This window comes from Harpia harpyja, chromosome 19 (genome assembly GCF_026419915.1).
Source record: "Harpia harpyja isolate bHarHar1 chromosome 19, bHarHar1 primary haplotype, whole genome shotgun sequence".
Lineage (NCBI taxonomy): Eukaryota > Metazoa > Chordata > Aves > Accipitriformes > Accipitridae > Harpia > Harpia harpyja.
The window spans coordinates 17,109,724-17,137,406 of NC_068958.1; the positions used below are offsets into that span (position 1 = coordinate 17,109,724).

At 53.6% G+C, this 27,683-nt stretch overlaps 2 protein-coding genes across 4 annotated transcripts; both read left to right on the top strand.

The window, feature by feature from the left end:
- The first annotated feature begins 3,052 nt into the window (after positions 1-3,052).
- LAD1 (ladinin 1) lies at positions 3,053-14,833 on the top strand. The gene is made up of 10 exons (XM_052815599.1): positions 3,053-3,515; positions 6,686-6,826; positions 8,234-8,738; positions 9,162-9,305; positions 10,043-10,092; positions 10,967-11,039; positions 11,427-11,558; positions 11,956-12,045; positions 13,232-13,309; positions 13,678-14,833. The coding sequence occupies exons 1-10, from the start codon at positions 3,478-3,480 to the stop codon at positions 13,681-13,683; spliced, it is 1,257 nt and encodes a 418-aa protein (XP_052671559.1). The 5' UTR covers positions 3,053-3,477; the 3' UTR covers positions 13,684-14,833.
- A 428-nt stretch (positions 14,834-15,261) lies between these two features.
- Positions 15,262-25,882, top strand: TNNT2 (troponin T2, cardiac type). Of its 3 annotated transcripts, none has more exons than XM_052815602.1 (15): positions 15,263-15,428; positions 17,838-17,896; positions 19,013-19,030; positions 19,679-19,708; positions 20,474-20,530; positions 21,117-21,149; positions 21,665-21,700; positions 21,996-22,017; positions 23,002-23,062; positions 23,197-23,313; positions 23,691-23,768; positions 23,912-24,022; positions 24,422-24,531; positions 25,000-25,090; positions 25,635-25,882. In XM_052815602.1, the coding sequence occupies exons 9-15, from the start codon at positions 23,009-23,011 to the stop codon at positions 25,677-25,679; spliced, it is 606 nt and encodes a 201-aa protein (XP_052671562.1). In that variant the 5' UTR covers positions 15,263-15,428; positions 17,838-17,896; positions 19,013-19,030; positions 19,679-19,708; positions 20,474-20,530; positions 21,117-21,149; positions 21,665-21,700; positions 21,996-22,017; positions 23,002-23,008; the 3' UTR covers positions 25,680-25,882. The 3 variants fall into 3 exon arrangements, with proteins under 3 accessions (XP_052671560.1, XP_052671562.1, XP_052671563.1); XM_052815603.1 differs by having other exon boundaries at positions 19,682-19,708; XM_052815600.1 differs by lacking the exon at positions 19,679-19,708 and having other exon boundaries at positions 15,262-15,428.
- Positions 25,883-27,683: the final 1,801 nt, after the last annotated feature.

The following is a 27,683-nucleotide window of genomic DNA, read 5'->3' on the forward strand; positions in this document are numbered from 1 at the left end:
TCGCACACGTCTTCCCAAAAGCTGAAGGAATTGTAGCTGGGGAAGGACAGCCCTGGACCATCCCAGCACCTGCAGAGCACCAGCGTGGGGATGCAGGGAGACTTCAGTGTGTGTGTGGGGAGTGCAGCTTTTTAAAGCATTTGCTGGTGGGACCTTTGTGAGCTGTTGCACCGCTGCAGCAGTAGGTTGGCAGCTGAGTAAGGGTGAAAAAATGCCTTTTCCTGGCCATTGAGCCCCCTGCCCCAGCCCAGTGGGGAAGCCTGGACAGACGATGCTCCTGACTCTGCTCCACCACCAGCAGCGTGGCAGGGATGAGCCTGGGGAGCCAAGGGAGGAGCTGAGCCATGGCTGATGCTGGGGGACCGGCATGGGCAAGAAGGGTGGAGGTGGAGGATTCACCACTGGGCCCTGGGGCGAGGTTGAGGGATGCCTTAATTACAGAACAGTTGTGGAAACTGGAAGCTCTCCACTGCCCTGTAGCCAAAGAAACATGCTCTGTATCGGGATGAGACACAGGACACTGTTCCCAAGGGAAAAAAAAACCCTGCTGATACTGGTCTAGCTCCTTAGTGGGTATAAATGGGTGTCTTCTGCTGATCTGCATCAGTTGAAGATCTGGCCTCCCTGAGCTCCTCGGGAAGATGCAGGTCTGTGAAGCAGCTGGAAAGCAACCCCTGGGCAAAGCAGGTACCTGGAGAGAACTGCGGTTTTACACTAGAGCCTTGTCTGCATGCAGCAGAGTCCTGTGGCACAACTCCCTCAGCCAAGAGCACATAGTTTTCCTCTCGTGGTTGTAGATCTGGGACAGCAGATAATGACAGCCTGGTGCATAGAGTGGATCTGGATAAATGTCAGACTGGTTCCCCTGAGTGTCCCTTCCCCACACGGACTCGTGCCCCTGCTTAATCTCATCACCTTCAGCTTTGTGGACCTGCAGTTTGGTCTGGGCTTCAGTGATGAGCTCAGGGTGGCCAAAATAGCTTTTGTAAAGGGAAGTCCGGTCTCACAAAGCGACTGGTGTTCACCAAAGGCATCTATGAGCTTGTGGATAAGGGCAACCTGGTAGATAAGAGTTTTTCTGGATTTCCAGAAGCAAAGACCTTTAGGTCAGCCAGTGCTAAGAGTGAAAGTCCAAGTAGAGGTAAATAATCACTTAACAAATAGGAAGCGATGGTGAGATAACAAACTCTGCTGATAATTCTTGCGTATAGCAAGAGATGCGGCATAGCAGAGATGAAGACTGATGACGCAGATGTTCAGAAAGATCTTGCAGGACTTGGGGTTTGGGGATAAAATGGCAAGGGATATTTGGAGAAGTATAAAGTGACACACAGAGGGAAAAATCCAACATGACTTCATATATAAGATGATGGGCTCTGGGCTGGCTGTTGCCTGCTTGGGAGTGATAGTTTGGGATTATGGTAAACATGAAAAGACATGAGGAACATCAGGGAAAACATGAGCTAAATGCTCTGTGGCAGCAAAAATCTCAAACCACGAGAGAGCAACGTGCTGCCAAACAGCTCAGCAGGACCTTATCCAAATTAAAGGAGAGGAGGGAGCTTTTCCAGCAGTGGGGAATAGACCTGGGGAATTCCTTGCTGAAAGGTGTTTTTTAAACTAACAATTTTCCTGAGTTTGAGGGAAACTGGACAAATCCATGGAGGAGAAACCCACTGAGGGGTCTCAAATAAAGAGGAAACCATGTTCAGCTCAAAAGGTCTCTGAGCTGAAAATAAAGACTGGGGGAGTGTGAGGGGCGAGTGTCACCAAGGCTCATCCTCTGCCTAATCCCCAGCTGCTAAATGCCTGTCTAGAATTTCTTCATCTTAATAATAAGAGGAATCACAAACTGTGAGGTTTTATATTCCTTTGCTGTGTAGATCGTAGCTGGGGGTGTTCTTTCACTACGTTCAGTCTAATCCTTTTTAAAATCCCGTTAAATCCTATGCTTCAGTGATATCCTTTGGCAATGAGTTTTGCAAGTAAAGTGCTCACAGTGCATTAATCAGAAAGGTTTATTGCTTTGTAGTAGCTTGGTGATGCTGAACTACTATATATAGTTTGTCAGCAATTAGCAGGACGCTTGCAAGGTTATTTAAGTACATTTTTTTCCTTATGCCACAACTTGCTGAATTTTCTGTATGTATGAAAACACTTGAAAGACAACTGGTGACTGCAAGAAGAAAGAAAACCAGAGAACGAGCCCTGCTTGGAGCAGATGGCTCATTTGACAGGACTATCTTTTAGAAATGGGTTTTTAATCAGGAACCTTTGATTAACATAATTCCTTTGATTGCTCAGGTCCTGGGCACACCCCTGTGGGCTGGAGGCATGTGTGGCAAGCCTAGCCTTATAACCAGTCCCTCAGGCTGGCGGAGAGATGGATCTCACAGGGATCAGAGACTGAATTTGTACTCAAGGGGTCCTGGATGACTTTTTCTGCAGGCACCCACCATGATAACTGCCCAGCTGCCCCCAACAGTGTAAGCACTGGGGTCCTGGCCACACTGTGCACCCGGGCTGGCCCCAGGTAAAAACCAGGCTTGGACTGGGCTCTGCTGTGTCTGGGTGCCCCTGTCACCCCAATAAGACAGTGCCCCTGTTGTCTTCACATCTGCCCTTTGAAGGAGCATGTTGCCCTGTGTGAGCATGGGGGGACAAGGTCTCGGGACCAGCCCGGGGCGGGGGGACGATAGGTTTGATGGATTTGGTCCAGACATAGGATGAGGCTGGGCACACAACTCCCCTCTGGCACAGGGCTTCAGCACCCAAAAATTGGGTACTCCCCATGCTTCAGCCACTTCCTCTGAGACTTCGTGAGTTCTCGGAGGAACTGCAGCAAAGCTCGTAATGAGAGGGAGGCCATGACGGCTCAATCCAAGATGTCCAGAAAAGGCTGAAAGTAGCAGGGCACCCTCCCATGCTCTTTGGAAAGGGCTGGACTGCACCCAGATGGAGGTGTTTTAATGACTGTTTTGGATCCCTGGGAGCCAGCCTCCTCCCACTCAGCCCAAGGTAATTCACCTCCTCCACTGGTGTTGGAGGAGTTGTTGACTGGTGGAGAGCGGCTGGTAAAACAGGTTCTCTGCAGGGAGTTGTCTCTGAAACCCTGGGAGACCTGGATGGATCGAGCCCTGAGCGTGGGTCTCTGCTCGAACCCTGGCATAGCAGGCAGTGAGGAGGGGTTTGCTTTTGCGTGGCACTCCTGGGCAGGGCGTCTTTTGCACGGCGCCGCTAGTAGAAAAATTACAGCCTTGCCTCTGTCAAGGTAGATAAGAAACCATGTGATGCAGCGTGGTGGTAAACGGGTTGCAGGCAGGGTAAAGGTGCACAGGGAAATAACCTTGCAGGGAGTTCGTCCCTCCGCAGGGAGCAGAGTCTTCGGGCAGCGCAGATCCCCACAGGTCTGACAGCACCTTGGCCTTGATGCCTGCACAAGTTTTAGGGGCTCTCTGAATCTCACGGGAAGCAGGAATGTCTTTTAGCAGAAGGAACTGGTCCGATCTCTCCAGGTAGGTGCTGTGGTTTAATGCTTAACCCCTTCCACCAGCGGGAGGGAGGGGGTGAGGGTGGGCTGCTGGCATGGTGAGCCTTGGCTGAGGGGTGTTGGGGAGGATGGGAAGAGGGGGCAGCCGCCATGGGGGTTTTTGCTTTCAGAGGTGGTGCCAGTCCTGTTGAGAGCTCGGCGCTACTGGAGTTTCTTGTGGGTGGGCAAGATCAGAGACATTTTTGTTTCTGCTGCCTGGGGAAGCTGAGTACTGCATAGGAAAATGGATCTGGAAATGCATCCTTGCCCTGTGTTGGATATATTTTTGGTCTGGTTTGCCTTTCTTTGGGGTACAGTCTGGCTGGGCTGTGCCTCCAGGCTTGCTCTAGAGCTGGCTGTGGGGTTTTTCACTCGCCCCGTATCCATACAGCCCCTGGGTGTGTGTGCCGGCTCTGCCGTGTGGAGTTGCAGCCTCTGCCAATCCGGCACTGAGCAAGAACTGATTCATCGGCAGTCGCTGAACAATCCCTGCAGCCCTGTGGCGTTGGCTGCTCCGCTCGGTCTTTACTAAAAAGTGGGTTTTTGGCTCCGATGGGAGCTCCTGGACATCGGGGGGGGGGGGGGGGAGGGTGAGTCAGGGGCTTACAAGAAGCCCGGGTGATGTGGGAATAGCTCTGGACCTCCTGCAGACCCCGGGGCAAGCACTGCCAACCTCGGCTGCACAGGCAGGGTAATGGTGACTCAAAAGCAGCTACGCTCTTCCACAAAATGGAGCAGAAATCCTAGTTTAAGGGGATGTGATGGCTCCGAGACTTAATTGCAAACACCAGCACTTCAAGTAAGACACCCACCACGGCCACCCAGAAAAGGGAATTGAGACCCCATTGCTCGGAGGCTGCCAGCTCACACCCTGCCTCCGTTATGGATGGGACGGATCCAGAGGGCATCCCAGCCCCATCCAGTTCCACCTCCTCTGAGCCATGGACCTGCCCAAACGCAAGCCCAGCGGGGTTCTGCACCCAGGTTGTTTCACAGCCCAGGAAGGCAGTTTCTCCTCTCTCATTAGATGAGACAGCATTCACTGAAACAGCACAAATGTCAGATATCTCAGCACTAATGATTAACAGGACAGGAGAGGACAAGGTAGGGGGACACTTGCCAATCTTTTTTTATTCATCTCTTTGAGATTGAAAAAGGTAAAATGGTGAAAAATAAATCCCTCTTTGAAAAGAGGAGGGAAAGATTGGCAAAGCAAATCCATAGCTTAATGGGTAGATTTCTTAATTACAAATAACGAGAAACTGCATGTTGATAATGCCAGGTTATGTGCTGCCTCTGAAGGAGCCAAGCAAATGCAAGGCAGTAAAATCTCATTTTCATTTCAAAGGAGCCTATGCATGCAAAAACAAAGAAGTAACTAGCTCTCGTGGATTTAAACCAGCATTAGTGTTCCACGCTGTCACTGCTTGAGGGACAACAGTGCTTAGCAGAGGCACGTCCATACGCACGTGCTAACCTTGCCAGGTGGGAATGTGTATGTGCAATGATTGCTGCACTGGGATATCACACCGTGCTGTGCAAATAAAGCCATGCTGCCTTCCCAGTGCAGCTAAGCTGTGTACAAATATTTACGGGGTCAGGCCCGTGGAGGCGAGCACAGCCGCAAGGAGCAGAACAGGGGGGTGTCCCCCAGCGGGGTGAGAGCCAGCTGGGGATGCTCGCGGGCTCCCTGGGGCAGGTCCCAGCCTTCTCCATCCCCGTCTCTCCCAATGCCAAGCATGGCATCGGGGACCACCTGGAGCGCCCCAGCAATGGGTCTGATTGCTGCAGGGGTGTGAAGGCTGCTTGGGGGTGCAAGGGACGATGGGGATGGAGGCAGTGGGAGGGAAGGGCAGCACACCCTCTGGCATTGCCCTGTCCCCAAACAGGCCCTGAGCTCTCAGCCAGGACCCGTCCCCCCTTTGCTCTCCGTTCTGCTCTGCTGACCCTTTCACGCTCCCCCGCCTCCCTTGACCAGGAAGAACAGAAGCCGCAAATAGTTGCGGGGGGTAATGTGGTTTAATTTATGACCCAGCTTTCATTACACAGTAACTCGTGAACCACGCTGCGAGTCACCATGTCCGCAACAGCGTTAGCGATACCACAGGCCTGGACCTGCTCTGACTTTCACATTCTTAAAAGTCAAATTCAAAGTAAACCCTGAGAATGGATGAAACTGGAGTGCCAGCTACAGAGCTGGGATGCTGCAATGGGATGGATCCCGTTCAGGGAGGGCTCTGCCCTGTCAGGCTGTTGGGGGTGGTGGGAGCTCCACTGGGACCCTTGCATGTGTCTGCAGCTGATTGAGGACTAGTGCTGTAGGTAAATGAACACTGTTGTGAAAAGCTCGATCCAGCCAATAAAAATATTTTCCAACACAGTTCATGCACTGGCAAAGAGGGTGGGCAGGTTTTGCACAGAGAAAGGAAGGGAAAGCTGGTGTTTTCCAAAGAACTTTTTATTCAGCATGGCATTTTATCCAAAAAATTTATACACTTGGCTTGTGCAAAATAAAATCTTTAAAGGTGACTCTTTAAAGATGATTACAAACCTTGCCTTTTTGGTACAATCTGTGATTATAAACAATTCCCAGTCCCAGCCACGTGCAGGGAGTAAGAGGAGCTCCTGCTGGCCCTGTTTCCAGGCAGACCTTGTCAGCAGTTGCCTTCAGCCTCTGATGCTTCTGCATCTGAGGCTTTTTGCTCAATAAAAATTAAAATGCCATCACCACAACTCACATTGGGGCTAAAATCTTCTACCACTAGTGGCTACCCTTCCAGTTTATGTGGTGACTCTAAGGTCCTGGTCTTGCTGAGTTACAGGTTAAATATCCTTTCCCTGGAAGGTTTGCTTAATGTAGGGATTCCTTTTAAATGAGTGCTCCCTCCAGTAGAAGAAATTAGGAGTTGTAAAGTCAAGTGCTTGTGTTGGGAAATGCCTGCATCAGCTGGGTGGAGCGAGAGTGCTTCGCGACACCTGGCTCATGTTGGCATGCCTCTCCTCCAGCCCTGTGCACCAGCTGGGGAAGGCAACCTCCATCAGCCCCTTGGCCCATGCCCAAGGGTATTTCAGTCTCCTTTCTTGTCTGGCATCAGAGCTGCAAGCTCCCCTTGCAGGACACAGCCTCACCATGTCCTTATGTTTCATCCCAAACAGCTTGGCCAGGCAGAGGACCCTTGAGGATGAAGAAGAGCAGCAAAGAGAGCGCCGGCGAAGGCACCGGAACATGCTGTCCTCCACATTGACAGATGAAGAACCTCCTAGCCCTGTGAAAGACACCAGTCCAGCTTCCAGCAGGTGTGGGGGTCCTGCTAGCATCAGTCTTACTCATGATGCTGACGGCTTGCAGCTTGCTGCCTTGTTTTTCTCAACCCTGAGCCAAAGCTGCTGCAGTTGGTGGGATTCTCTTCTGGATGAGAGTGGGCTGAGCTGTGGGAAAAGCAGGGGTCCAACGGGCCTTTAGGCAGAAGGATGGGCTTCACAGGAGGAATACAAGAAGAGGGGTATATTTCTGGTGGGCTCAGTCATGGGCCTCAACATGTCCCATGGCACAGGGAGCTGGTGTGCCAGGGTGAGGGTTGGTGCTGAGGTTGAGATCAGGTCGGTGCTGGCCATGCCCCAGTGGCATCTTGAGCAGGTAAGAACAGACAGGCCCCCATCTCTGCAGGACAGGTGAGCCAAGCATGCAGAGCCTGGCTGGTTGTCCTCCTCCTCCTCTGAACCTTGCAGTGATGTTGTATGACCTTTGCTGAAGTGGGGAGGTGACCCAAGGGCTTTCCAGTGGTGCTCCCAAAGGCCCTTGCTGCAGCGAGCTGAGATTTGGAGGTGCCCTGAGATCAGGCTGCCCTTACACAACCTGACCCACTCTCTAAATTGATCCTGGAAATGTCCAATATTTAGGCAGTTTTTGTCCACAGTGAGACTCATGCTCTAGAGGTGTTTCTCTCTGTGTTTCAGACAGGGTGGAGTTAGGATGCTTGGGTTCGATACGGGTTGAATAGGGGCTGGATATGACTAATGTGAACAAGCTAGACAGGACAAGTCCCCCTTCCCTGGTGCTAGCACAGGCTGGCCGTATGGTGAATGCAATTCAGAAGGAGGGCAAATATGCCATCTCCTTCCCAAGTCCTGGCAACAGTGTAGATACAGTCTGCATGGCCCTGGACAAATGTCCTATCTGCCCCTTCCCAAATCTGGTGCCTGTGTTTGCCTGTGGGAATGAGGGGAAATGACTGTTTTGCAGAACGTATTGGGACTGTGGTTGAACCCTGCCGTAGCAGACTGACTTACAACCAACACTTTAAACTTTAAGATAGTGGTATTTTTTCCTAGTCCAGTGAAGAGACACAGACACATGTCCCATCCAGCAGCAGAACCAGCACGCTGCTCTGAGCCCACAGCTCCTTGGCACAGCACTTCATGGATGCTGATGTCATGGGATGAGGCTGCAGAAATGCTTAATCTCTGCTACAAAAAGGAAAAAAAGACTTTTAATCCAAACTTGTCCTCAGAGAGCCTAGCTGGGGTGACGGGGATGAGTGTGGCTGCAAGGCCTGGTCTGCAGGGATGCCTCCAGGATGTCGGTGGGATTTTTACATTCCCCCCCACAGCCTTTCACCTGGGTTAACCTTACCTGCAGCACAAAAGCCAGTCCTCTGGCCCCAGGGTGCTGAGGTTTGCTGTCCATTTTGTCTCTGTCTCTAGACCTCAATCCCTGGTGAAGCCAGTGTCTCTGGAGGATGAGGAAGAGCATAAGCTCTCGGAGGTGCTGAAGACACAAGAAGGGAGACGGACAAAGTCCCTGATGACTGTCTCTGAAAAGCTGAGGCAGGAGAAGGAGCAGCAGGAGCCAGGGGTGGGAGCGAGCTGTGCAGAGGTAGGGACACAGCTGCGCGTGGGGCAGGAGAGCATCAAGGCTGGAGAGCGGAGTCAGGATGCGGCCAAGGGCAGAGGGGACTTGCCAGGAGACCAGCACCCGGAGCCAGCCTCGGAGAGGAAGGTGGTGATGAGGGGAGGGCTCCAGGACAAAGAGAGGCAAGGTGTGGGGACTCCTCAAGGAGAGCAGAGGAAGGAGGTGGGGGAGCTGCAGCAGCAGGCATCGCTGGAGCTGGGGCGCTGCCGGCTCCGTGAAGTGAAGATCCTTACCAGACAGGGAAGCCGCAGCACAGAGAAGGCAGCCTCGGTGGTGACCTCATCTCTGGACCAGCAGGTGAGCAGGAATGGACAAGGCACCAGCCCTTGGGGTGCGAGGTCCTGGGTGCTGGGAGGACAACAGAGGGAGAGAGAGCCCCAAAGTACCAGGAGGGAAATGGGACCCGTGGGCTTTTGGGGAAGGTTTTTCTGAGAGCTGCAAACCATGTGGTGGTGGACAGGGTCCCACCACCTCCTTTCCCTCCCTTGCATGTATTATTCTGATCACCTTCTCCAGCAAGCCCCTACTGATTGCCATCACGGTTTCACTGAAGAGGTGTTTGGGGCTTTGCGTATCCAAGTGAGACAGCCAAGGTTTGGGGGATTTTGATCTCAAACTCCTGCCTCCAAACCAGTTCCCACCCTGGCTGCTCTGCTCCCTGCACTTCAGCCTTCTCTGCAGACTCTGCAGGGATGCATCAGACGTCTGCTTTTTCCTCAGCAACCATCCAGGAATCCCTCAAAGCAGGTAATACAGCTGTCTCCCACCCAAGATGAACCTGCAGAAAAGTCAGATACTTCTCCAACTCGTGTCACCTACAGCAGCTCCATCAGACGAACCAGCCCAAGAACAGTTTCCTTTCGGGTAAGAGCTAAAGCAAGTGGGAGAAAGACTCCCATATAGGCAGTGGAGGATGGGGGGAAGGAAGGGTTGCTTTTGTCTCCAGGTTATGTTGGCAGAGTCTGTTCCCAAAAGTGCATTCAAAATCCACCCTTGATCTGGGCATTGCAGTTCTGCTTTAGTCTTTCCTCCATTTTCCTTCTCTGTGTCTGACCAAAGGCCTGTGATGATGAACATGCCCATGTTTGTATGCTTTGTGCTGGCATGGAAACTTGTGGGAAGTCATGAGAAAACAGGGAGCTCATTGTCCTCAGATTTTCCAAAGAGTCACAGGAGTGACCATCCACCCTCCGGCTCTTCTAGTCTTCTCTGAGAGCACAGGATAAAAATAAAATCCATCCTCTTTCTTGTCCCTTGTTACATCCCTGAGAATATCTTCAATTCTAGCTCCCACAAAAGATCTCTGGAATAAAGTGCTCGGAGAGGCTGGGAAAACCAAGAGCTGTCGAGATCCTCCCTGCTGTGAATCAAGGCTGACTGGCTAGGCTTGATTGACTTTCATGGTGCTTTATTGGGAATAAAACTGTTAGCACTACAAAGTGTCTTTAGTCTGGAGACCTTTGAGATATGAGATAAGCTCTGGTGTGGCTGAAAATGGAGCCTGCTTGAAAATGGGGGAGATGAGTCTGAGACAGTTTCTCCCATGATTATCTTTGATAACCAAAGACGGCTCTAGTATCTCCTCTCCTTGTGTCTTCCAGGTGATCTCAAGAAAGCAGAAAGAAGAAAGCCAAAGCCCTCTCACAAGGAGGTCAGCACCTCTCTTCACGTTACTTTGGTCTTGCTGGGCAGGAATTGTCATCCTTTGTTTTCCAAGGGAGGAGGAGGAGGAGGTGATGGGACCTGGTACCAGCTAGTGAGTGCCTTGGCACAGGTCTGCTGAACTTTGGTCCCCAGGGTGCCTGGCTGACCGGGCAGTGATGCTTAGCAGAGGACAGGACAATGTCCAACATATAGCTTCCATCTGTACAAGATCCCCCCAGCTAGCCCCTGCTGTCTCTTGGTTGATGCAGTTTCTCATTGCCGCTTGTGTCTGCACAGGAGTCGTTAAGTGTTGAGTGGTGCAGCACCACAACAGGGTGCCATCCTTGGAGATACCAAAACCCACTATACAGGTCCATAAGCAACCTGATCTGGCTTTGGTGGCCAGATCAAGTGATCCTCCACATCTCCATGGCAAGATTGGGACAGGTGGCTTAAAAACTCTTGAGGAACCAAGGGCTCAGGTCTGAATGCAGGGAGTCAACAGGCTGCCCTCTCCCACCTCTGAATGCAGGGCAGAGGAGTGGGGCTTTACGGGCACCTGGGCTTGCTCCTAGGCATACTATAGGCAAACTCATACTGATATCGGTGAAGATGCAGTTCAGACCTGGCAGTGGTGAAAGTGGGGTAAACTGAGGAGCTCAGAGCTATTTTTCAGTGTACAGTGTGGCCCTAGTAAGATGGTGAGACCCAGAGATCTCAATCACCAGCAGGGAATGAGCTGCCTTGGTTCACTTGGCAGACGGATGCAGGAGGAGTGCCTGGGTTGGACAGGGTCTTCTCCCGCCAAGTGGAGTCCTCCAGGACCATGGGCTGAGTCCCAGGAGATCCCAAGTGTTCAACTCTCCCCTTTTCTTCATCAGCGCAAGTCTGAGGATCCCAGGTAGCAGCACCACCATTGGGGAGAAGCTGGAAAAGTACACCTCGGCTGTGCAGGTAGCGAAAACCCTTGGCAGAGCTGGACTGGCATGGGAGGCATGTGTGGGGAGAGGGAGAGGGGTGGCCTGGAGCTGAGTGGGGAAGGGAGAAAGGGACTGAGCTGCACCGAACAACCAATGCTAATGGGGTTGAAGAAGATGGTCCCAGGCAGAAAAAGGGGTCGATCTCAGGGTTTTAGGAGCAGGGAGGGGTTATCCCTTGAAGATGGTCATGGGGATGCTGCACAGTCCTGCTGGGGGGAGCAGTGGGGCAAGCCCATGAGCTGGTGATAGGCAGGGAAGGAGCAGACCCCAATGGGCTCGGGACACGGGCCAGCAGCAGGACTTTGCTTTTTACTGCTTGGGGTGCAGCATGGCCCCTGCTGATGCCCCTCTCTCCTCCCAGCGCTCGGAGGTGGTGAAATCGTCTCTGACTATTCAGAAAAACCTCTTGCTGTCCTCGGAGGGGGTGGCCAGCAAGCGCAACTTCTTCGAGGCGAGCGCTCCCAGCAAGGCTGAGCCGCTTGCTGCCAGGAAGGTAAGGGCAGGAGCTGGCCCGAGCGAGGACCTTCCAGTAGGGTCCTGTGCTGGGGCAGCCACCAACTTTTTGGACGAATCTTCCCCTCTTTGGATACAAACACACAGCCCAGCAGGCTGCTGCCTGGATGCAGTTTGGTGGGAGTTTGGTGCTTGCTGAGCGGTGCCAGGCAAGGCTGGGCTTGGGCACTGGCTGCCACCAAAACTGTGCTCTGGTGGTGTGTGGGTTAGTGCCAATGTGCTGGTATCTCAGGAGCTGGGAAAGAGCCAAGGTGTAGGTTGGTATCTGCCTGTTGTGGGTTTGCTCAGTCTCCCCATGCCCTGGGGACTGTCCCAGGTTACATTTGTGCAGTGGGAGAGCTGGTGCTGTAATGCTGGTGTCCCTCTCTGTGCCACAGGACAACCTGAAGATCCCGGGATCAGTGACATCCCGCATTAATCTGTGGATCAGCCGAGCTCAGGAGCCTGCCAAAGAGGAAAAGAGCAAGGTACTGGCTTGCGCCAAGACCTCGGGCTAGAGCCCTGAGACCAGGCAGCCTGGTGGGACATGTCCCTGCATCTGGGGTGGTGGGGCTTGAAGGGTTGATGAACCCTTGGCTGAACCCATTAAAGGGTTTGAGAGGAGTTTAGCCAGGGTCAGAGGTTTGGGTGCTGCAGGGCCACCATGGTGAGACGTCAGGGCTCTACTTGTTGCTGTGCCCTGATCCTGAACCCAAAGTGCCCGAAGCAGCTGATCCCAGCCCTTGGTGGGGTGAGGAGGGAGCAGGCATCAGCTGGGTGCGTGTCCCAAGGGACATACAGGGGGACCTGACCTGCCACCAGTGAGAGAGATCACCCCAACATGATCCCATCTCTACCAGTGTCTGGAGGACTAGCTCTGTCCTGGAGGCCACTGGGACATGAGCCGTATGCTCAGTCCTTCAGCACTGGGCTCTGTGGGACTTTGAGACCTGTGTGTGCACTGAGAGGTCCTGCTGCATGTGGGGTCCGGAGTGATTTGCATCCCTCAGTGTATCCAAGCCCTCAAATGTAGGGTGTCTTGTAGCTGTAGGTGCAAAGTGCCCAGCTAAGGTGACTCAGAGGTCATCATTTTGTCACCGTGATTGCTCCAGGGGCATGTATGTGAGGGAGATGGACAAGAGACCCTTTGGCCTCAGGGTAGTTTACTGTACTTGTAAAGGGGAGGTTCAGCAGGTCCTGGGGAGGTATCACTGTTTACAGCAATGAGGTGTTTTTCCACTGCTCTTAGCAGAGTCTCCTGCAGCTGCCTGGGTACAGGACCAGGAGGGGCAGCTCCAGCCCAGCCCTGCAGTCCAGGCAGGCAAGCCCAGGCACCCCCAGTGCTGAGCTGCAGAGATTAGCACTGCCCAAACGTGTCTGTACGGGAGGGTGTGCTGGCTCTGTCTGCCAGGAAAAGGTTTGCTCCCGAGGTCACTCTTGGGTAAAGCTTGCAGCTCCTTTATCAGTTTTCCCTATAATGATGCCTGCTGCCATCCATCTCTGTGGGCTGGAGCTGCACTTGGTTTTGAGAGTCTACCAGGTGCAGGATCTCAAAGCTGGCTGGTTTTACCTGGAGCATGTATGCTTCAAGGTTTCGTTCAAGTCAGACCAGGGCAACACTGCACATGATGCATGGGGAAAACCTTGTGCCACTTATGACTCTCCTGTTTGCAGGACATCAGGAAAATAAACAGCCTGCCAAACCGTGATGTCTGGGTAAAGCAGCCTGGAGACAACCCTGGAGACACCAAGGTGGAGATTGAACTGCTTTGAAAATTAGTGCGTTCTCTGAGCTAGCGTCAGAGTTGGGACCTGCCCACCGGTGCATCACCCCCAGGGCAGGTGTGGGAGAACCAGGCTATGGGGGGGAGAGGGGTCGTGTGGGACATCCAGGACCCCATGACTTAGGGGGGTCAGCAGGAGGGGACAACTGGAGGCAGCTGTAAGGGTGAGAAGAGGTCTGGTCTGGAAGAGGAAGGGAAGTGGCATGTGGTGGGATTTAGGGGATGCCTGGATGTCCCATCCTCTGTTTGGGACAAGTATGGTCCTGGTTAAAGTAGCTACCTTTGGGGGTTTGCATCCTCAGGCCCGGCCTCACTGTTTCTCACTTTCTTTTCCAGTTGTAATAATATCAGTTGTAATAATATCAGATGATCTGGGAAAAACTGTTTTGCTCTGAAGATCAAAGCCTAGCCCTACCCAACCATCCAGCAGTCCACTGCCATGAGAGTCTCCCACACCACGTGTAGGTGCACCCCAGGTTGCCGGGGTCTTCTGCTTGTGGGATGGGAATGAAGAAGGCTGGAAGATTATCCCTGCGACCCCAGTTCTCACTCACTGCCTGCCTGGGAGCGCCCAGGCCTGGAGACTCCTTGCAAGTGCTGAAGGCAGACTCTTGCCTCGTTTCCCCAAAATATTTTGGTGTTTTGCTTCTAATCTCTGGCTGTGCCCCACAACTGCTTGCAGAGAGGATCAACCTATACATCTCCTTGGCAGCTGGATCATGTCAGTGGGGCAAGAAGCTGCCTGGCCAAGGAAGTTTCAGCTGCATGTCCATGGACCTTGTCCATCCCTGCTGCCTGGCTCATGTGCGGTGAGGTGGGGCAGGCAGGTGTCACCCCCCCTCCTAGGCTGTCACTGCTGGAGGGACCCAACCAAAGGCAAATGGTGTTTGCAAAGTCACACGGATGCCAGTGTAGCTTGGAGATGCCTTATGGAAGGAGGGTGGACCTGATGGCCCTGGTGCTTCCCTCCAGCACAGAGCTAAGCCAGAGCCAGAGCCTTGGCCTTTTCCACCTTGCCCTTACTGTCCCCTGCCCTCCACAAGCAGCGACCCCTTTCACTTAGTGATACAGGAGGGGTGGGCTGGCCACAACCCTATTTTTGGTGTTGCATGGAGCTGAGCACCCTGTGCTGGGCCCCTTCTGCAAACCCCATTTCCCTCTCACCTTTCTTCCTGAGCCCTTTGCCCATGGCTGTGCAGCCCCCTGGTCCTGCACTCCCTGGGCTGCTAAGCCCAACCAGCAGGGAAGAGGAGTGCTCTCTTGAGGCCAGCTTTCAGGTGCCATGGGCAGCCCATAAAATGATGCTCAAATCCTTGTGCCAGAGCCATTCAATGGGCTAGGGCTGTGCCTTGAGCAACTATTGCAGTGTCCAAATTTGGTGTGGGGCTCTACTGCTGCCCCTGGATCTGATCTTGCTTGCTGGGCTTTGGAAAGGACTTTGTTTTCTCTGTGCCATTTTTTTTTTCTAATAAAAGTTGCTCTTTCTAAGACACTCCCATTCACCTGCTCCTGGGCTGGGACTGGGAACAGTTTGCTTCCCTTCTTCCGGCAGGAGGAAAAAAGGCAAAAACCTGAGACAAATGTGTCTGGGGGGGGTGGTAAAAGCAGCCTGAGACTCTTCCCTTCTCATTACAGCATCTTGGACCTGGTGCAGCCGCTGAGCGAGCCCAGGTCAGGGGCTGTGATGGAGGGTCCAGTCCTCCATTCACGGCAGCGCTGCCTTATCAGCGTCCCTGGCCCTAGAAAGTGACAGCTGGCTGGCTTGTGTCAGCCCCTTGGGCACTTGCGTATCTCAGTCCAGAGGGTTTAAAATAGCAAATCTCTGAGGCCACACAATAGCTTGGGCTTATATGGGCTCCTGGGGGGGAAGGGGGAGCGGCAGAGGGGGCCAGGGCTGTGGCTGCCAAAATAGCAGCTCACAAGTGTTGCATTCCTCGCTGGGCGCCGGGCGCATTCCTCCCGGCGCTGCCCGCCCCGGGGTGGGCGCTGGAGCCCCCTTAAAGCCTCCTGCCCCCAAAGAGCATTTCCCAGACGTCCGCCAGCTTCCCCTCAGCTCCCTGGGATCTCGCCGGCGTCCTGCGGCAGAGGTAAGGCTGGGGCGGCGGGACGCCCACTCGTGGCGTAGGATGCTCAGGGGAAGGGCAGTTGTTAAAGACCCAGAAGTGACTTGGCTCAGGGTTAATGGCCCTCCCCAGCCGCTTGCACTGGGATGTATTTTTGCCATGAAGGCATTCCCACGGATAAAGCATCAGGACCCTCTCCAGGGGGTTGTATTTGCAGCTTGCCCAATGCCTTTTGAACTACCCTGATGTGTGCCAAGGTGGCTGAGAAGGATTTTGGCTGCCCTGGTTCCGGGGGAATCTCATAGATCCTATTCCCTGTGTCTCTGGAGGGGACAGGAGGGATGCGATGCCTGTGGGAGAGTCAGGCCAGCCTGGCCCTGGCTCACCAGCAGCCCACAGGGTGGGTTAGAGGTGGGATGCTCCTGTGCATGGTCTGGCCCTGCCAAGCAGGAAGGGAGCAGTGACATGACTCTGGGAAATGAGAGCTCCATGTCTGGGTAGCCTGGAGGAAAGCAGAGACTGTGAACTGTGGAGGATTAACTCAGCCCCAGAATTGTGACTAGCCAGCTCTGAGCTAATGAAGAGGGGGATTTTAAGGAGTGGGAGGGATATCTGGAGCGTTTTATCCACAGCAAATAATGGTAGATGTTTTTCAGTCAATAATATGTGCAATATTTCCTCTTTAACTCTGTAATATGTCTGCTGGGTTCTCCTAATTCTTTCAAAACAAGATTTCAAAGCTTTAATGGAAAGGTTTATCTGTTTCTGTGCAGAGGATGGCTAAGTATTTCCTAGAGCCTTTCTGATGTAACGTTAGTTTTTCTAGTGTACCCCCTTAACAGTGCTGGGTTTGTTGCTGTTCCTCAGCAAACGCTCTGTGGGATCTAGTGATGTATGAGAGAGGAGGTGAAAGGAAATGTAAAAATAAGCTTTCACAAATGCATGTTTGCACTTTTGTGGCCAGGAGGGAGTCTCTGCTCTTGTGTTGTGAAAGGACCACATGAAGTCTTGGGTGCTCACAGGCCACATAAACGATTTGGCCAAACTCTGGGGGTAGCAGGACCATGCCAAGCTGGGGGGAAAAGTGGGGCCAGGAATTGATGTTCGACAGGGAATGGAGATTGAGGGGATGGTACTGGAAGGTTGTGCTTAGGGCCAAGCCGCAGATGCATCAGAGGCAAGGGAACGATGATGGCAGAAGCAGGTGGTGAACCCAAGGCAGACAGGGCTGAGTTCTGACTTCATTTGTCTCCAAAAAGCACCTTCTGAGTCATTGCTCAGAAGTGAGATTTGACAACCCCGCGGGAGCCACAGGTATGCAGAGGCACCCCTCCTGTAATGTGTCTTTCCCATGCTTGCGGATTCCAGTCCTGGATTCAGCATCTTGAATAAGCGATCCTGAAGCCTGTCCTACCCATCCCGGGTAATAAATACTTAACAGATGTAGCCAGGACCAGTTGTTCCCAGACACCCAGCAGGAGAAGTGAAGTGGCGCTGCTCTGGGAACAGGTGGTTTAGCACATGGAAGTTATTTCTAGAGCTGCCTTGCGTTGTCCTGCTGCATCTCAGCTTTGCTGAGGTCTGGCACGAGTGCGAGCGATGGACAGGCTGTGCAGGGACTTGGGCTGATGCTCAGGGCTGCTCTGGGATGCCCAGGGCTGGGGCTGATCATGGGGCTTGTCTGTGCAGACCTTGCGGTGAAGCATTGGGTGGAAGCTAGATGAGGTGGGATGATGAGTAAAGTCCTGGCCATGGCTGGGAGGGAGACGGGTGAGCTGGGAAGATGAGCATGGCCGTTTCTGCAGAGTTATTAGCCCTATTGCTAAATCAGGCTGTGAATTATTCCTTTTAGCTAACCTCAGTCTCAGGGCCAGGACATGCTCCTGCTGAGCCCAGATCACCACTTTCCAGAGCACACTCTGCGCTTGGAGGGCTGGGCTGGGCGGTCTCACCGAGATCTAGTGCTGTGGCTTGTGCAGGACTGTAAACCTGAGATAACAGGATGTCCCTGCAAGTTCCTATAACCCAACTGAGCTAAGAATAGTCAGGAAGCAAAACAAGCTGAACATTATAATTGGGTTATTTTCCCGTACCCTGAGCGAACAAAGCACCCTGAGATGGCTGCGGCGAGGGGAGCTGTGTGTCCTGGACATGGCTCCTGACAGCAGTTATCAGTGTTGCATGAGGCTGTGTCTAATCTCCTACCTCCTATTTGGGGCAAGCTGTGATCCTGGGATGGGAGGGGAGGAGGGAGCCTTATCTCTGTTGAGATAATGCTGTCACAGCCTGACTGGGGACAGCTTGAAGCTCCAAGCACTTTGGAGGGACACAGCATCTCTGTGCCCACGTCTCAGGTGCTGGAGGACAATCTGTGCTTGTCCTTATCTCAGCTCCTAACCCTCACTTCTTCCAATCTGCCTTGAATTCTGCTAGATAACCAGGCATGTCGGACTCCGAAGAGGTTGTCGAAGAATATGAGCAGTAAGTGGTGTGTTTTTAAACACCCTTTCTTTCTCCTTATTCCTGCCTTCCCGCAGGGTCACAGCGTTGCTTATGGGTGCTGTTTGGAGGGCACTGGCTCTCGTCATTACCCCAGCACCTGGCGTGAAAGGGTCTTGGGATTCCCCCACCCTGTGCCCATCTGCACCACTGCTGTGATAGTGCTGAGACCCCAAGCAGTGGGGAGTTTTGCATTGGGAGTGGTATCAGCACATACATGGCAAGGGACAGTCCCTGCATTAGAATTGCTGCAGTCCAAATCAGTGAGACAGATAGATCTGGGAAAAGCTGAAGTCATCAGTCTGCTGCTGCTGGGGTCTTACCACCACATCCAGAGCATCACTCCTCAAGGCCCAAATTTGAGGGCAACTTTTGCTGGTGAGGGCTGCTGGACCATGAGGTGCACCCCAGAGAGAAGGGGCTCAATATCCAAGCTATGTTGTCATAGGCACCAGTCCAAACACAGCTCCTACTTATCCACCAGCAGAAGATGTAGACCTGAATCCTTCTCTTATGTTTAAATGCCACGACAGGCTCGCATGTCTCGGCAATCAGTCTGAACCCCTGTGCCGAGTGTCCCCTGGACACACCTGAGGACAGACTGTGCATCTCCCCCAAGGTCAGGAATGAGGCAAAGGTGGAATGTGAGGTGCCCGTTTCGAGGATTACAGGCCATGGTCACTCAATATTCTCAAGCTGCAGAACAGTGTTGTGCTCTGACCACTGTTGAAGTGTCAGCTGAGCACTTCAGCTCCTGCTACCTGCAGCCTGCAGGGTGATCTGGGTCTTGTCCCATCCCCACTGCCACCTTACAGCATGCCACACAGCAGCCTGTCCAGCAGTCATTGCCCATTCCTATGAAAAAGGGAAGCCAGCCTTGAGGAAATTTGAAATTCCCCTTTGGCCCCACTGATGGACATACATGCCCCATTGCAGCAGACCACTGTAACTGCAAATTTGTGTTGTGCTTTGCAGGGAGCAGGAAGGTAAGAGGACGTGGATCATCTGCGGCTGCCCTGAGGCTGAAGCTAAGAAATGATCAGAGCAGCTTCAATAACCTGTGTCTTTTTCCCTTCCCTCTCTCCTGTCTGCATGTGTGCTCTGTGAAGAGGAGTACGTGGAAGAAGGTAGGTGTTTCACTGGCAGTTGCAAGGACCAAGAAACAAATGCTGTTGGTTCAGTGTTTTGTTTGGGTGGGTTGTGGTGGTAAGCTCCTTGACTGCAATGGGGAAATCATGACCAGGAAAGGCAGATGAGACCATGTTCTAGATTTCTCCATCTGAAATATCAGTACGATAAAATCCAGCCTGAATTTTCTTGGGATCTCTTTTGTCAGAGTGATCCCTTGACTCAAAACTGGGGTGGAAATACTGGACTTGGACGTTGGCAGAGATGTGAACCCAATAACTCAACAAGACCTGGAGCCTCAGCTGAATGTATATTAATGTTGCTCAAGCACAAACCTTCAACTGCCTCAGTCCGATGAAGAAGCAAACCCCATGGTGCACGCAGCCGCTCTGGGACACAGCTGGGCTGTGCATTTGGGGCTGGGTTTGGGAGCTGGGTTTTGCTGAGCCTCTTACTGCTTCAGGGCACTGCCAGGCAGCCTGGGCTGCTGCACAGCAAAACATCCTGAATGTTAAAAGCGAAGAGAGGCACAAGGGGGAAACCACTGCAGTGCTAGAGTCATCTTGTGCACACCATAGCTACACCCCACAGCTTTATGGCGTCCAACTAACCTCTGCACTTATTCCTTTCCCTCCTCCCTGGCTCAGAAGAGGAAGAATGGATAGAGGAAGAAGACGGTAGTTATTGCACCTTTCTTTATTTCGTCTCTCCACTGCTGCTGTGAATATGTCGTGGGTTGGTGTGTCTTTTGCCTCTCCCTGGTTGGGAAATGGTTTTCTTTCATTCTTCCACTTCTCTCTCTTGCTTCTTGCACTCCCCCTTTCCTGCCCTGCTGTGCTGTGCATATCTGCTCCTGTGTCTGTGGCTTCTCTCTTACATCTATCAACCAAATGCACTTGTGGTTTGCTATCTTCTTTTTCTTTCCTTCTCTCTTGCTCTGGGACCACAAGTCTTCCCAGGACCTGTGGGCCCCAGCATCGCTCTGACTCCAGTGGAGGACTCTTGTGGGGTTACTGCTCCCTCCAGTGGAAAAATGCTCCAACAGTGTCATAAATAAGATTGTGAAGGTGCCAAAGGCACGTTTGCTAATGCCAGCCAGTCTTGTTCTTTGCTGGCTAGAGGAGAGCAATAAAAATCACCCACCCCCATCCTGAGGTATAAGAGCATGACAGCATGAGAGGGAATGAGGGAAAAACCAGGAGGTGGCTATAAATCCTTTAATTTTACTTTTTTTGCCCTGCCCAAGCACAGAGAGCAGCCCTTGAGCAAAGGTTAGAGTGAAACCCTTTGCTTTCTGAGCCGCTGCTTCTTTTCCCTGCAGCTATGTCTCCCCTGGGTCTCTCTCTCAGCCAGCTCCGTGCTGCAGTTGTCCTGACACCGGGATCTGTAGGGAGCCAGTGGGAGTGGCTGCTGTCGGACTCATGCTGCCTGTTATTCCACAGGTCAGGAGGAACAGGTAGAGGAAGCAGAGGAGGAGACCGAAGAAACCAAGGCAGAAGGTGCGTGGTGGCTTTGCCAGCGAGCTCCTGTGGCTTGGCTGGAGCTGTGCTCTGCTTCAGTGGGGTGGCAAGCAGGGTGGTCTGGGATGACCCAGCATGGCCTGTGACAGCAGGCCAGTAGCACAGAGGGGCAGCTGTCCCCTGTATCTGTGGTTTCCAGTAAGGAGATGTCAAAACTGAGACCTTCTTTCCTGATCTACTGAGTGCCTTGGTGCTGCAAGCATGAGCATAATGGTGTCTTCTGCTTGTTGCTGATCAAAAAGTTTGTGTCCAGCACTCCAAAATAATGCCAAAACCGAGTTAAGCCTGTTCCACCAAGAGGTCCCTGTAGCCTTAGAGGGGGGATTTCCAGAGCTGGGGTCATGCTCTGATGTGTCTTACCATCCAAAGAGCACTGGACTTCATGAGACCTCTTTGGAGCAGCTGGCATTGCCTGATATGTGTCCCCATGCTGTCATGGCTGGTGGGGCAGGCTCAGATACCAGCTGTGTTACCCGAGTTAGGGTACTGGGAACCCTCTGTGCTGGAGGGATGTGGTTGCCCTCACCCACAGATGCTCATATTCTTCCCATTGCTTTTGAAACAGAACAAGAAGATGAAACGCAAGCACCAGGAGAAGGTAAAGCAGGAGTGGAGGAGAGACAGTTTTGGCCATTTCAGTCCTGTTCCCTGTCCCCCAAGACACCGGGCCCTTGTTATGGTGTTTTTGGTGGTGTATTCATTTGCTGCTGAAGAGAAATCATCTGCGGTAAATGGTTCAGAGCTGCCTTGGCCCCATCCTCCACCAGGGCTGGGTTAGCAGGAGGGATGGCTTTGTGCTGCCTAGCTAAGAAATTCACCCAAAGTACAGAAGGAGAGGGTAGTACTACTGCTTTCCCAGCCTGAGCTTTTGCAAAGCTTGTCTGGGTTTCTCCTGGAGAGGACCTGAGCATCTCCTGGTCTGTCTGTGAGTGAGGGATGTCTGTGAGGCAGCTGCTCTCTCCCCATTCATCCTGGAGGGATGGAGCTGGGTTTTGCAGGGGGGATAAGCATGGGGCAGAGGGGAACAGCTTGGCTGAACCATCCCACTGTGTCCGTGGGCAGGGTGCACAGCAGGGCTGGCCTCTGGGAGCCAAAGCATCATGTTTTCCACAGGTGGAGAGGGGGACCGAGAGCAGGAGCCTGGGGAAGGTGAAGTATCCATCCTTGTTCCTCTCTGGGGCGGGAGGGACTGCCCCTTCATCTGTGTAAGGATGTACCAAATGCCTTTCTGCTCAGCCAGGAGCATCAACGTGTGTCTTGGGTTTTGGCACACAGATGGACACCTCACTGCATGCCTCTTTGCTGGAAGATGATCCACAGTGCAGTCTGTGCTGCTGGGGGAGAGGGGTAGCTCAGTTCAGTATTGTGGGTTTTGTGTCAAGGTGTGGAAGTAAATGCCTCTGTGACACTAACGTCTTTCTCTCCTGCTCCTGGGGACCCACAGGTGAATCGAAGCCAAAGCCCAAGTAAGTGTCGGTGCATTTTCTTTGGTGCAAGGTCTGAACTAGGAGCTGTGCCAGGGCAGAAGCTCCATGTGATGGGCTTAGCACCACGATCCATAAAGGGCATGGGACAGTGAAGCCTCAAGCATGAAAGCCAGGTGGGGACTGGGACGTGGAAAGAAAAAGGGAGAGAAACAGGCAGATAAACATAGAATACGAAGAAGATCCTGAGAATGAGGTCTTGAAGCATTTTGTGTGCTCCTTGAAGGAGGCCCAGCTGCCCTGTGGCCCTGCAGCTGGAAAAAATCTGTGTGCACCCCAGCCTGGGGTACATGGTCCATGGCACAGCCAGGGTCTTGCTTCTCCAATATGCTCCTGGCCATGGTTGGCATGAAGCAGGCATTTGCATGAGTGCCAGCATCCCTGGGACAGGAGCACCTGCCTGAAGGAGCGGGGCCGTGAACCATTGCCAGGAACCTGCGGGTCCTTGTGGACCCCGGGATGCTGCAGTCTGGGAGGCAGATCTGTCCTCAGCCACGATCTCTTCATTCCTTTGTGTCTTTATGTGCCCCTACTGAGCATCTCCTGCCCTCCCTCAAGCCCACAGAGGATGAGAGGATGGTTTCCAGCTCCCTGTGCCAGGTCACACTGGAGCACACAGTTCTTCTGTGCTCTTTTGGGTGAGCAGTGGGGTAGCTGCCAACCACAGGGTGCCTGGCAAAGGGTCATGGCCAAGTTGCCTGCAGCTTGCAGAGTTATTCCAGCCATGCGGGTGCCTTGGAGTGCTTCCCGGGAATGCCAGAGTTCTTCCTCTGAGGCTGTCCAGCTGGCAACCTCCAGCAAGCAGCATTACACTTCCCTGTCCTCAAAATGTGCTCACTCTGCATCCCTGGGGACTGTGAGGCTCAGAGAGAAGGGCTGGGTAGATCAGTGTATGGATGAAAGGCACTGTCCTGTCCCAGGTATCTGCTGCAGGCTCACCATCCTCCCACTCACCTTTGATTGCAGAGTCTTCATGCCAAACCTGGTGCCTCCCAAAATCCCAGATGGTGAGCGACTGGATTTTGATGTAAGTAGTGCAGTCAACATCAAGCCCTGCGAGCTGATCCCCTCACATTGCTCCTCCACACTGTGCCCAGCAGCTCTGCAGCTCCTGGAGGGCTTCACTCATGAGTTTCTATCCGCTGTTTCTATCCGGTGCAGGACATCCACCGCAAGCGCATGGAGAAGGACCTGAATGAACTGCAGGCCCTCATTGAAGCCCACTTTGAGAGCAGGAAAAAGGAGGAAGAGGAGCTCATGTCCCTCAAGGACAGGATTGTATGCCTACAGCCTTCCCCCTCTATTGCTATTGCCACCCTCTCCCCTGTGGGCACACAGGCGCGATCATTTCCCCACAGTCCTGACAGCAAGACCTGAGATATCCCATGTCCCTGCAAGACAGAGCCTGAGATTTGAGCCAGATTTTGTACCCCAGTGCCTGGGAAGCCCCTGGTCTGGCTGCTGCAATGCTGCGGTGCCTAACGGAGATGCACCTTCCCCCATGGTCACTGGTCCACATGCTCCCTTGGGAAGCGTGGGAGCAGCAGATCTGCCCTTGGGGCTCTCAGGGCTTTTGGGGTCAGGGATGTGTCCCTAGGGACAAAGAAGATGCAGTTTCCCTGGGGTGTCCAAGCCAACATTCTCCCCTTCTGCAGGAACAGCGGCGAGCGGAGAGGGCAGAGCAGCAGCGGATTCGCAGTGAGAGGGAGAAGGAGCGCCAAGCCCGCATGGCCGTGAGTCTCCCTCCAGGGATGGGGGGGCTTGGACTGGTCTTGGGTAGCACAAGCCTGGCCATGGAGCACACAGGAGCATGAACTGTGTGTTGCATGCAAGTCAGTCCATGAGGTCTCTGTCCGTCTGCTTCTGACCCTGGCAGGAAGAAAGAGCTCGCAAAGAGGAAGAGGAGGCACGGAAGAAGGCTGAGGAAGAAGCACGGAAGAAGAAAGCTTTCTCCAACATGCTGCATTTTGGAGGCTACATGCAGAAGGTGTGATCCTGCCCTGGGTGGTTGCAGTGAAGCCACTGGTGCTCCTAGGAAGGGCTCAACCATGGGTTGGCCTCACAGCACTGTGCATGTTCTCAGTGTCGGTAGACTGTGGTTTCTACAAGCAGAAGAAGACAGGCCACCGTTGTTGGGTCACAGCAGTGGTCAGAGGGCCAAAGTGAGTTGAGAGCTCTGCTTTGCAGATGCTGGCCAGGGTGGGTCCAGCCACACCTCAGGGACAGGGATGGGGGGGGTCTTGTCCACTATTGCCAAAATTTCCTTGAGTACTTATGTGCTTCTGGAGTCCCAAAAGCTGATGATGTTGGGGGCAGAACTGGGGATAAGGGTAGAGCAAAGGCTGGGAAGATTTCCTTCCCTCCAATGGACTGATGGTTTCCTCAGTCAGAGAAAAAGGGTGGGAAGAAGCAAACAGAGCGGGAAAAGAAGAAGAAGATCCTCAGTGAACGGCGGAAGCCCCTGAACATCGACCACCTCAATGAAGACAAGCTGAGGTGAGCATGGTCTGCAGGAGGGATGTCCAGGACAGGGGCTCTGCTTTGGGTCCCACCTCCTGGGGCAGGATCCTGGGCCGGTGCAGGCTGCTTGGGGCTTGCAGCCCAGACAAGAGGGTGATGGCACAGCTGGGAGACGGGCTGTGACACCCCACTGGAGACATGGGCTCTGTTGCTCTGCAGGGCCACCACTGCCAGGCTGCTGCTGACACGCTGGCCATCAGAGGGAGCCACGCTCACATGCGTGGGACATGCATGTCCCCATATGTCCCGACCTCACCCATGACTGGTCCACTCGTGGACTGGCATCGCCACCAGGCTAACACATCCCTGTCTGGGCATGGAGCCTGCAGAGACCCGTCCTGGGGGAGCAGGCGAGATGGTGGCATCACTGCCCTGTCCCCTGCAGCGAGCTCCCTGTGAGACTCATCCCTTTTCTGCACTGACACCAGCCGGCTCTTCCCACAGGGACAAGGCCAAGGAGCTATGGCAAACCATTCGTGATCTGGAGGCTGAGAAATTTGATCTGCAGGAAAAGTTCAAGCGGCAGAAATACGAGGTGAGCCTCAAGGTCTTCCATGACCTTGCTCAGCCTCTGTGTGCCTGGCTGCTCCTTCTGCTCCCTATGTGGGAGACGAGGTGGGTTGTCTGACTGATGGTGGTGTCGCAGGAAAGCTGGCCGCACCAGAAAAGGACTGTGCCCCACCTTCTGCATGGGGTGACAAACACCCAAGAGGCTCTGTAACACTGACAGCAAAGCCACATCTGCCTCCCTTTTGGAGAAGAGCCAGGATCAAACCAACCCTCCCAGTGGTTGCCAGCCACCCTGGCAAGGCTGAGCACACAGCTATGAAATGCTGGACGATGTGACAGCTGGTGAAAGGGGCTGTGTGGTGGCCCTGTGGCCTCCCAGCTCCTGGGGATGTGTGCTTTGCACCGTGACAGGCTTCCCACTGTTCTGCACATCATGGTGCTGTGCTAAACCCCATGCAAGAACCACTGGGGAAGAGAGAGCAGTGACGCATCTTTGCCCCGACCCTTGTCCCTGGCTGGGCGTGGGGCATCTTGCCAGGCCTCACCAGCTACCTGTGTTTCTCTTGCAGATCAATGTCCTCCGAAACCGTGTTAGTGACCACCAGAAAGTGTAAGTCCCCAGGCAGGCTGAGCATCCTTTCTTGATGCTTCCTGCCCTTCCAGCTCCCTGCTCCTCTGGCCCCAATTCCCTCCCTGTGTATCTCCTGGCTCTCTTGCACCCTCGCAGAGCCACCTCCTGTCCTTCCCACTCCTGCCTCTGGTCCCACTGGTACCCGGTGTTCATGGACCTGCAGGTCTGGCCCAGGGACCTCGGTCCATGCTGCTCTGCTCCTATTGAGAGACCCTCATTGCCTCCACCACCTCCACCAGCTTTCCCTTGGCCCAGAGACCCCAGCTGGGGATGGACCCCGGCTAGACCCCACCTCTGCACATGGAACCTTGTGTCTTGTGGGGTCCTGCCAGCCTCCAGCTGCCCCCACCCCTGCAGTGGCTGAGCCCAGTATCTCAGGGAAGGTGCTGGAGATCCCAGCTTGTGTAGGAGGGGAAATCCCACAGGCTGTGGGAGCTGTGCAGCCCCGCAAGGTCAGGGGAGCCTGTTCCTGTGCTCATGTTCCACAGGACTGGGGGACCCTTTGTAGGAGGGTGGAGGCGGGTGTTTACCCGCCACCCTCTGGAGCACCATGCTGCTCTTGCATCCTCATCCTGCCCTGCCATGTCGCATGAGAGGTGCTCAGCTTGCCCCATGTGTCAGGTAGCAGCATCTCCCGCCCACTTACACCAAATCTCTCTTCTCTTCTGCCCCAACACGGCCTGTTACTGCAGCAAAGGGTGAGTACAGGTGTTCCCTGAGTGCTGTGCGTCTCCCACTGCATGGATACTGCATGGACGCTGGGGCTGACATCAGGCTAGCAGTAGGGTTGAGGGAGGAGGCAATGCCAAGGACTGGCAGCCAAAGCTGTGCTGGTGACTCTCATGATGACATGCCAGAAATGCCCTTCACTGTCCACCCGAGCCTCTTCCTCCTCTCTACTGACCCATGCCCAGAGCAGTGCCTGTTCCCCTGATGCTCGTTAAGGAAAGTGATGTGGTGGGTCCTGGCTAACAGCTTCACAGCTTCGGGTTCTTGGAAGAAGGATCCTGCAGCCATTGTTATCCCTCTGCAACCAGAGATCCAACTCATCGATTCTTCTCTGAAGGATCCTTGGGAGGGAGAAGCATGGGAAGGGAATGGGGCATCCTTGGAAACACCTGGCAAAATGCATGAGCTTGTTCCCATAGAGTCCCAAAACACATAGACTGACTCAGGACCCAAGGTTTTACCTGGGGCCACTGAAGACCACCTTACCCACAGGGCAGTGAGCATCAACCGGAGATGGCTTGGTCCTCTTTGCAGGACCGCTGATAGCACCCACCTTGTCCCTCTTACACGGTCACTAATGCCTTTTTGCATGTGCTTTTCTGCTTCCCTTCCAGGTCAAAGGCTGCCCGTGGGAAGACCATGGTGGGCGGCCGGTGGAAATAGATGACTCAGAAGGCAAAGGAGGCTCAGCCATGGAGAGGTATATTGCCTTTTGGTTGACCAGCTGGCTTCCCCACATCGTGGAGCCTGCACCATGCGCCCACTCTCCCTCCCACTGCACAGAGCTTGCAAAGACATTGCTGCAGGCACAGTTCTGTCTGGGTGGGCAGATGCTTCGCGTGGTGCCGTTTCTCATCTCCATGCCCCCAGTTAATGTTGTGTCTGTAAATAAAGAGAACGGTGAGGGGGTGCAGGTGTTGTCTCCATCCTGAAGCTCTGAGCCCAGAGGAAACAGGCACAGGACAGTCTCAGCAGAGCTCGACTGAGCAAGTGCAGTTGCACACCTGCTTCTTGGGGCGTAAGAGGATGCAGCAACCATCCAGGACCTCCCGAATAACAAGTCCCTTTGCCTCACAGCATCTCACACCTGCAGTCCTTGGGAGGTTTTGTAACAGACCTCAGTGGTCTGACCTGCTTTTCCTGCTGAAGTTTGGGGCAATCCTAGTAGCGGCCACTTTAGTTCTTGCTTTTGCTGTACTAGAGCCCCCCTTCGCTCCTCTCTGTCAGGGTTGGCCTTGTGGGAGAGTATGGATAGAGG

Bases quoted from the DNA above. Each gene is read 5' to 3' on its own strand.
- LAD1 (XM_052815599.1), top strand. From the start codon at position 3,478: ATGTCTTTTAGCAGAAGGAACTGGTCCGATCTCTCCAG. The intron at 8,739-9,161 runs GTGAGCAGGAAT...CTTTTTCCTCAG, and splicing joins CCTCATCTCTGGACCAGCAG to CAACCATCCAGGAATCCCTC. The intron at 9,306-10,042 runs GTAAGAGCTAAA...TGTGTCTTCCAG, and splicing joins CAAGAACAGTTTCCTTTCGG to GTGATCTCAAGAAAGCAGAA.
- TNNT2 (XM_052815600.1), top strand. From the start codon at position 23,009: ATGCCAAACCTGGTGCCTCCCAAAATCCCAGATGGTGAGCGACTGGAT. The intron at 23,063-23,196 runs GTAAGTAGTGCA...TATCCGGTGCAG, and splicing joins GTGAGCGACTGGATTTTGAT to GACATCCACCGCAAGCGCAT. The intron at 24,023-24,421 runs GTGTGATCCTGC...TGGTTTCCTCAG, and splicing joins TTGGAGGCTACATGCAGAAG to TCAGAGAAAAAGGGTGGGAA.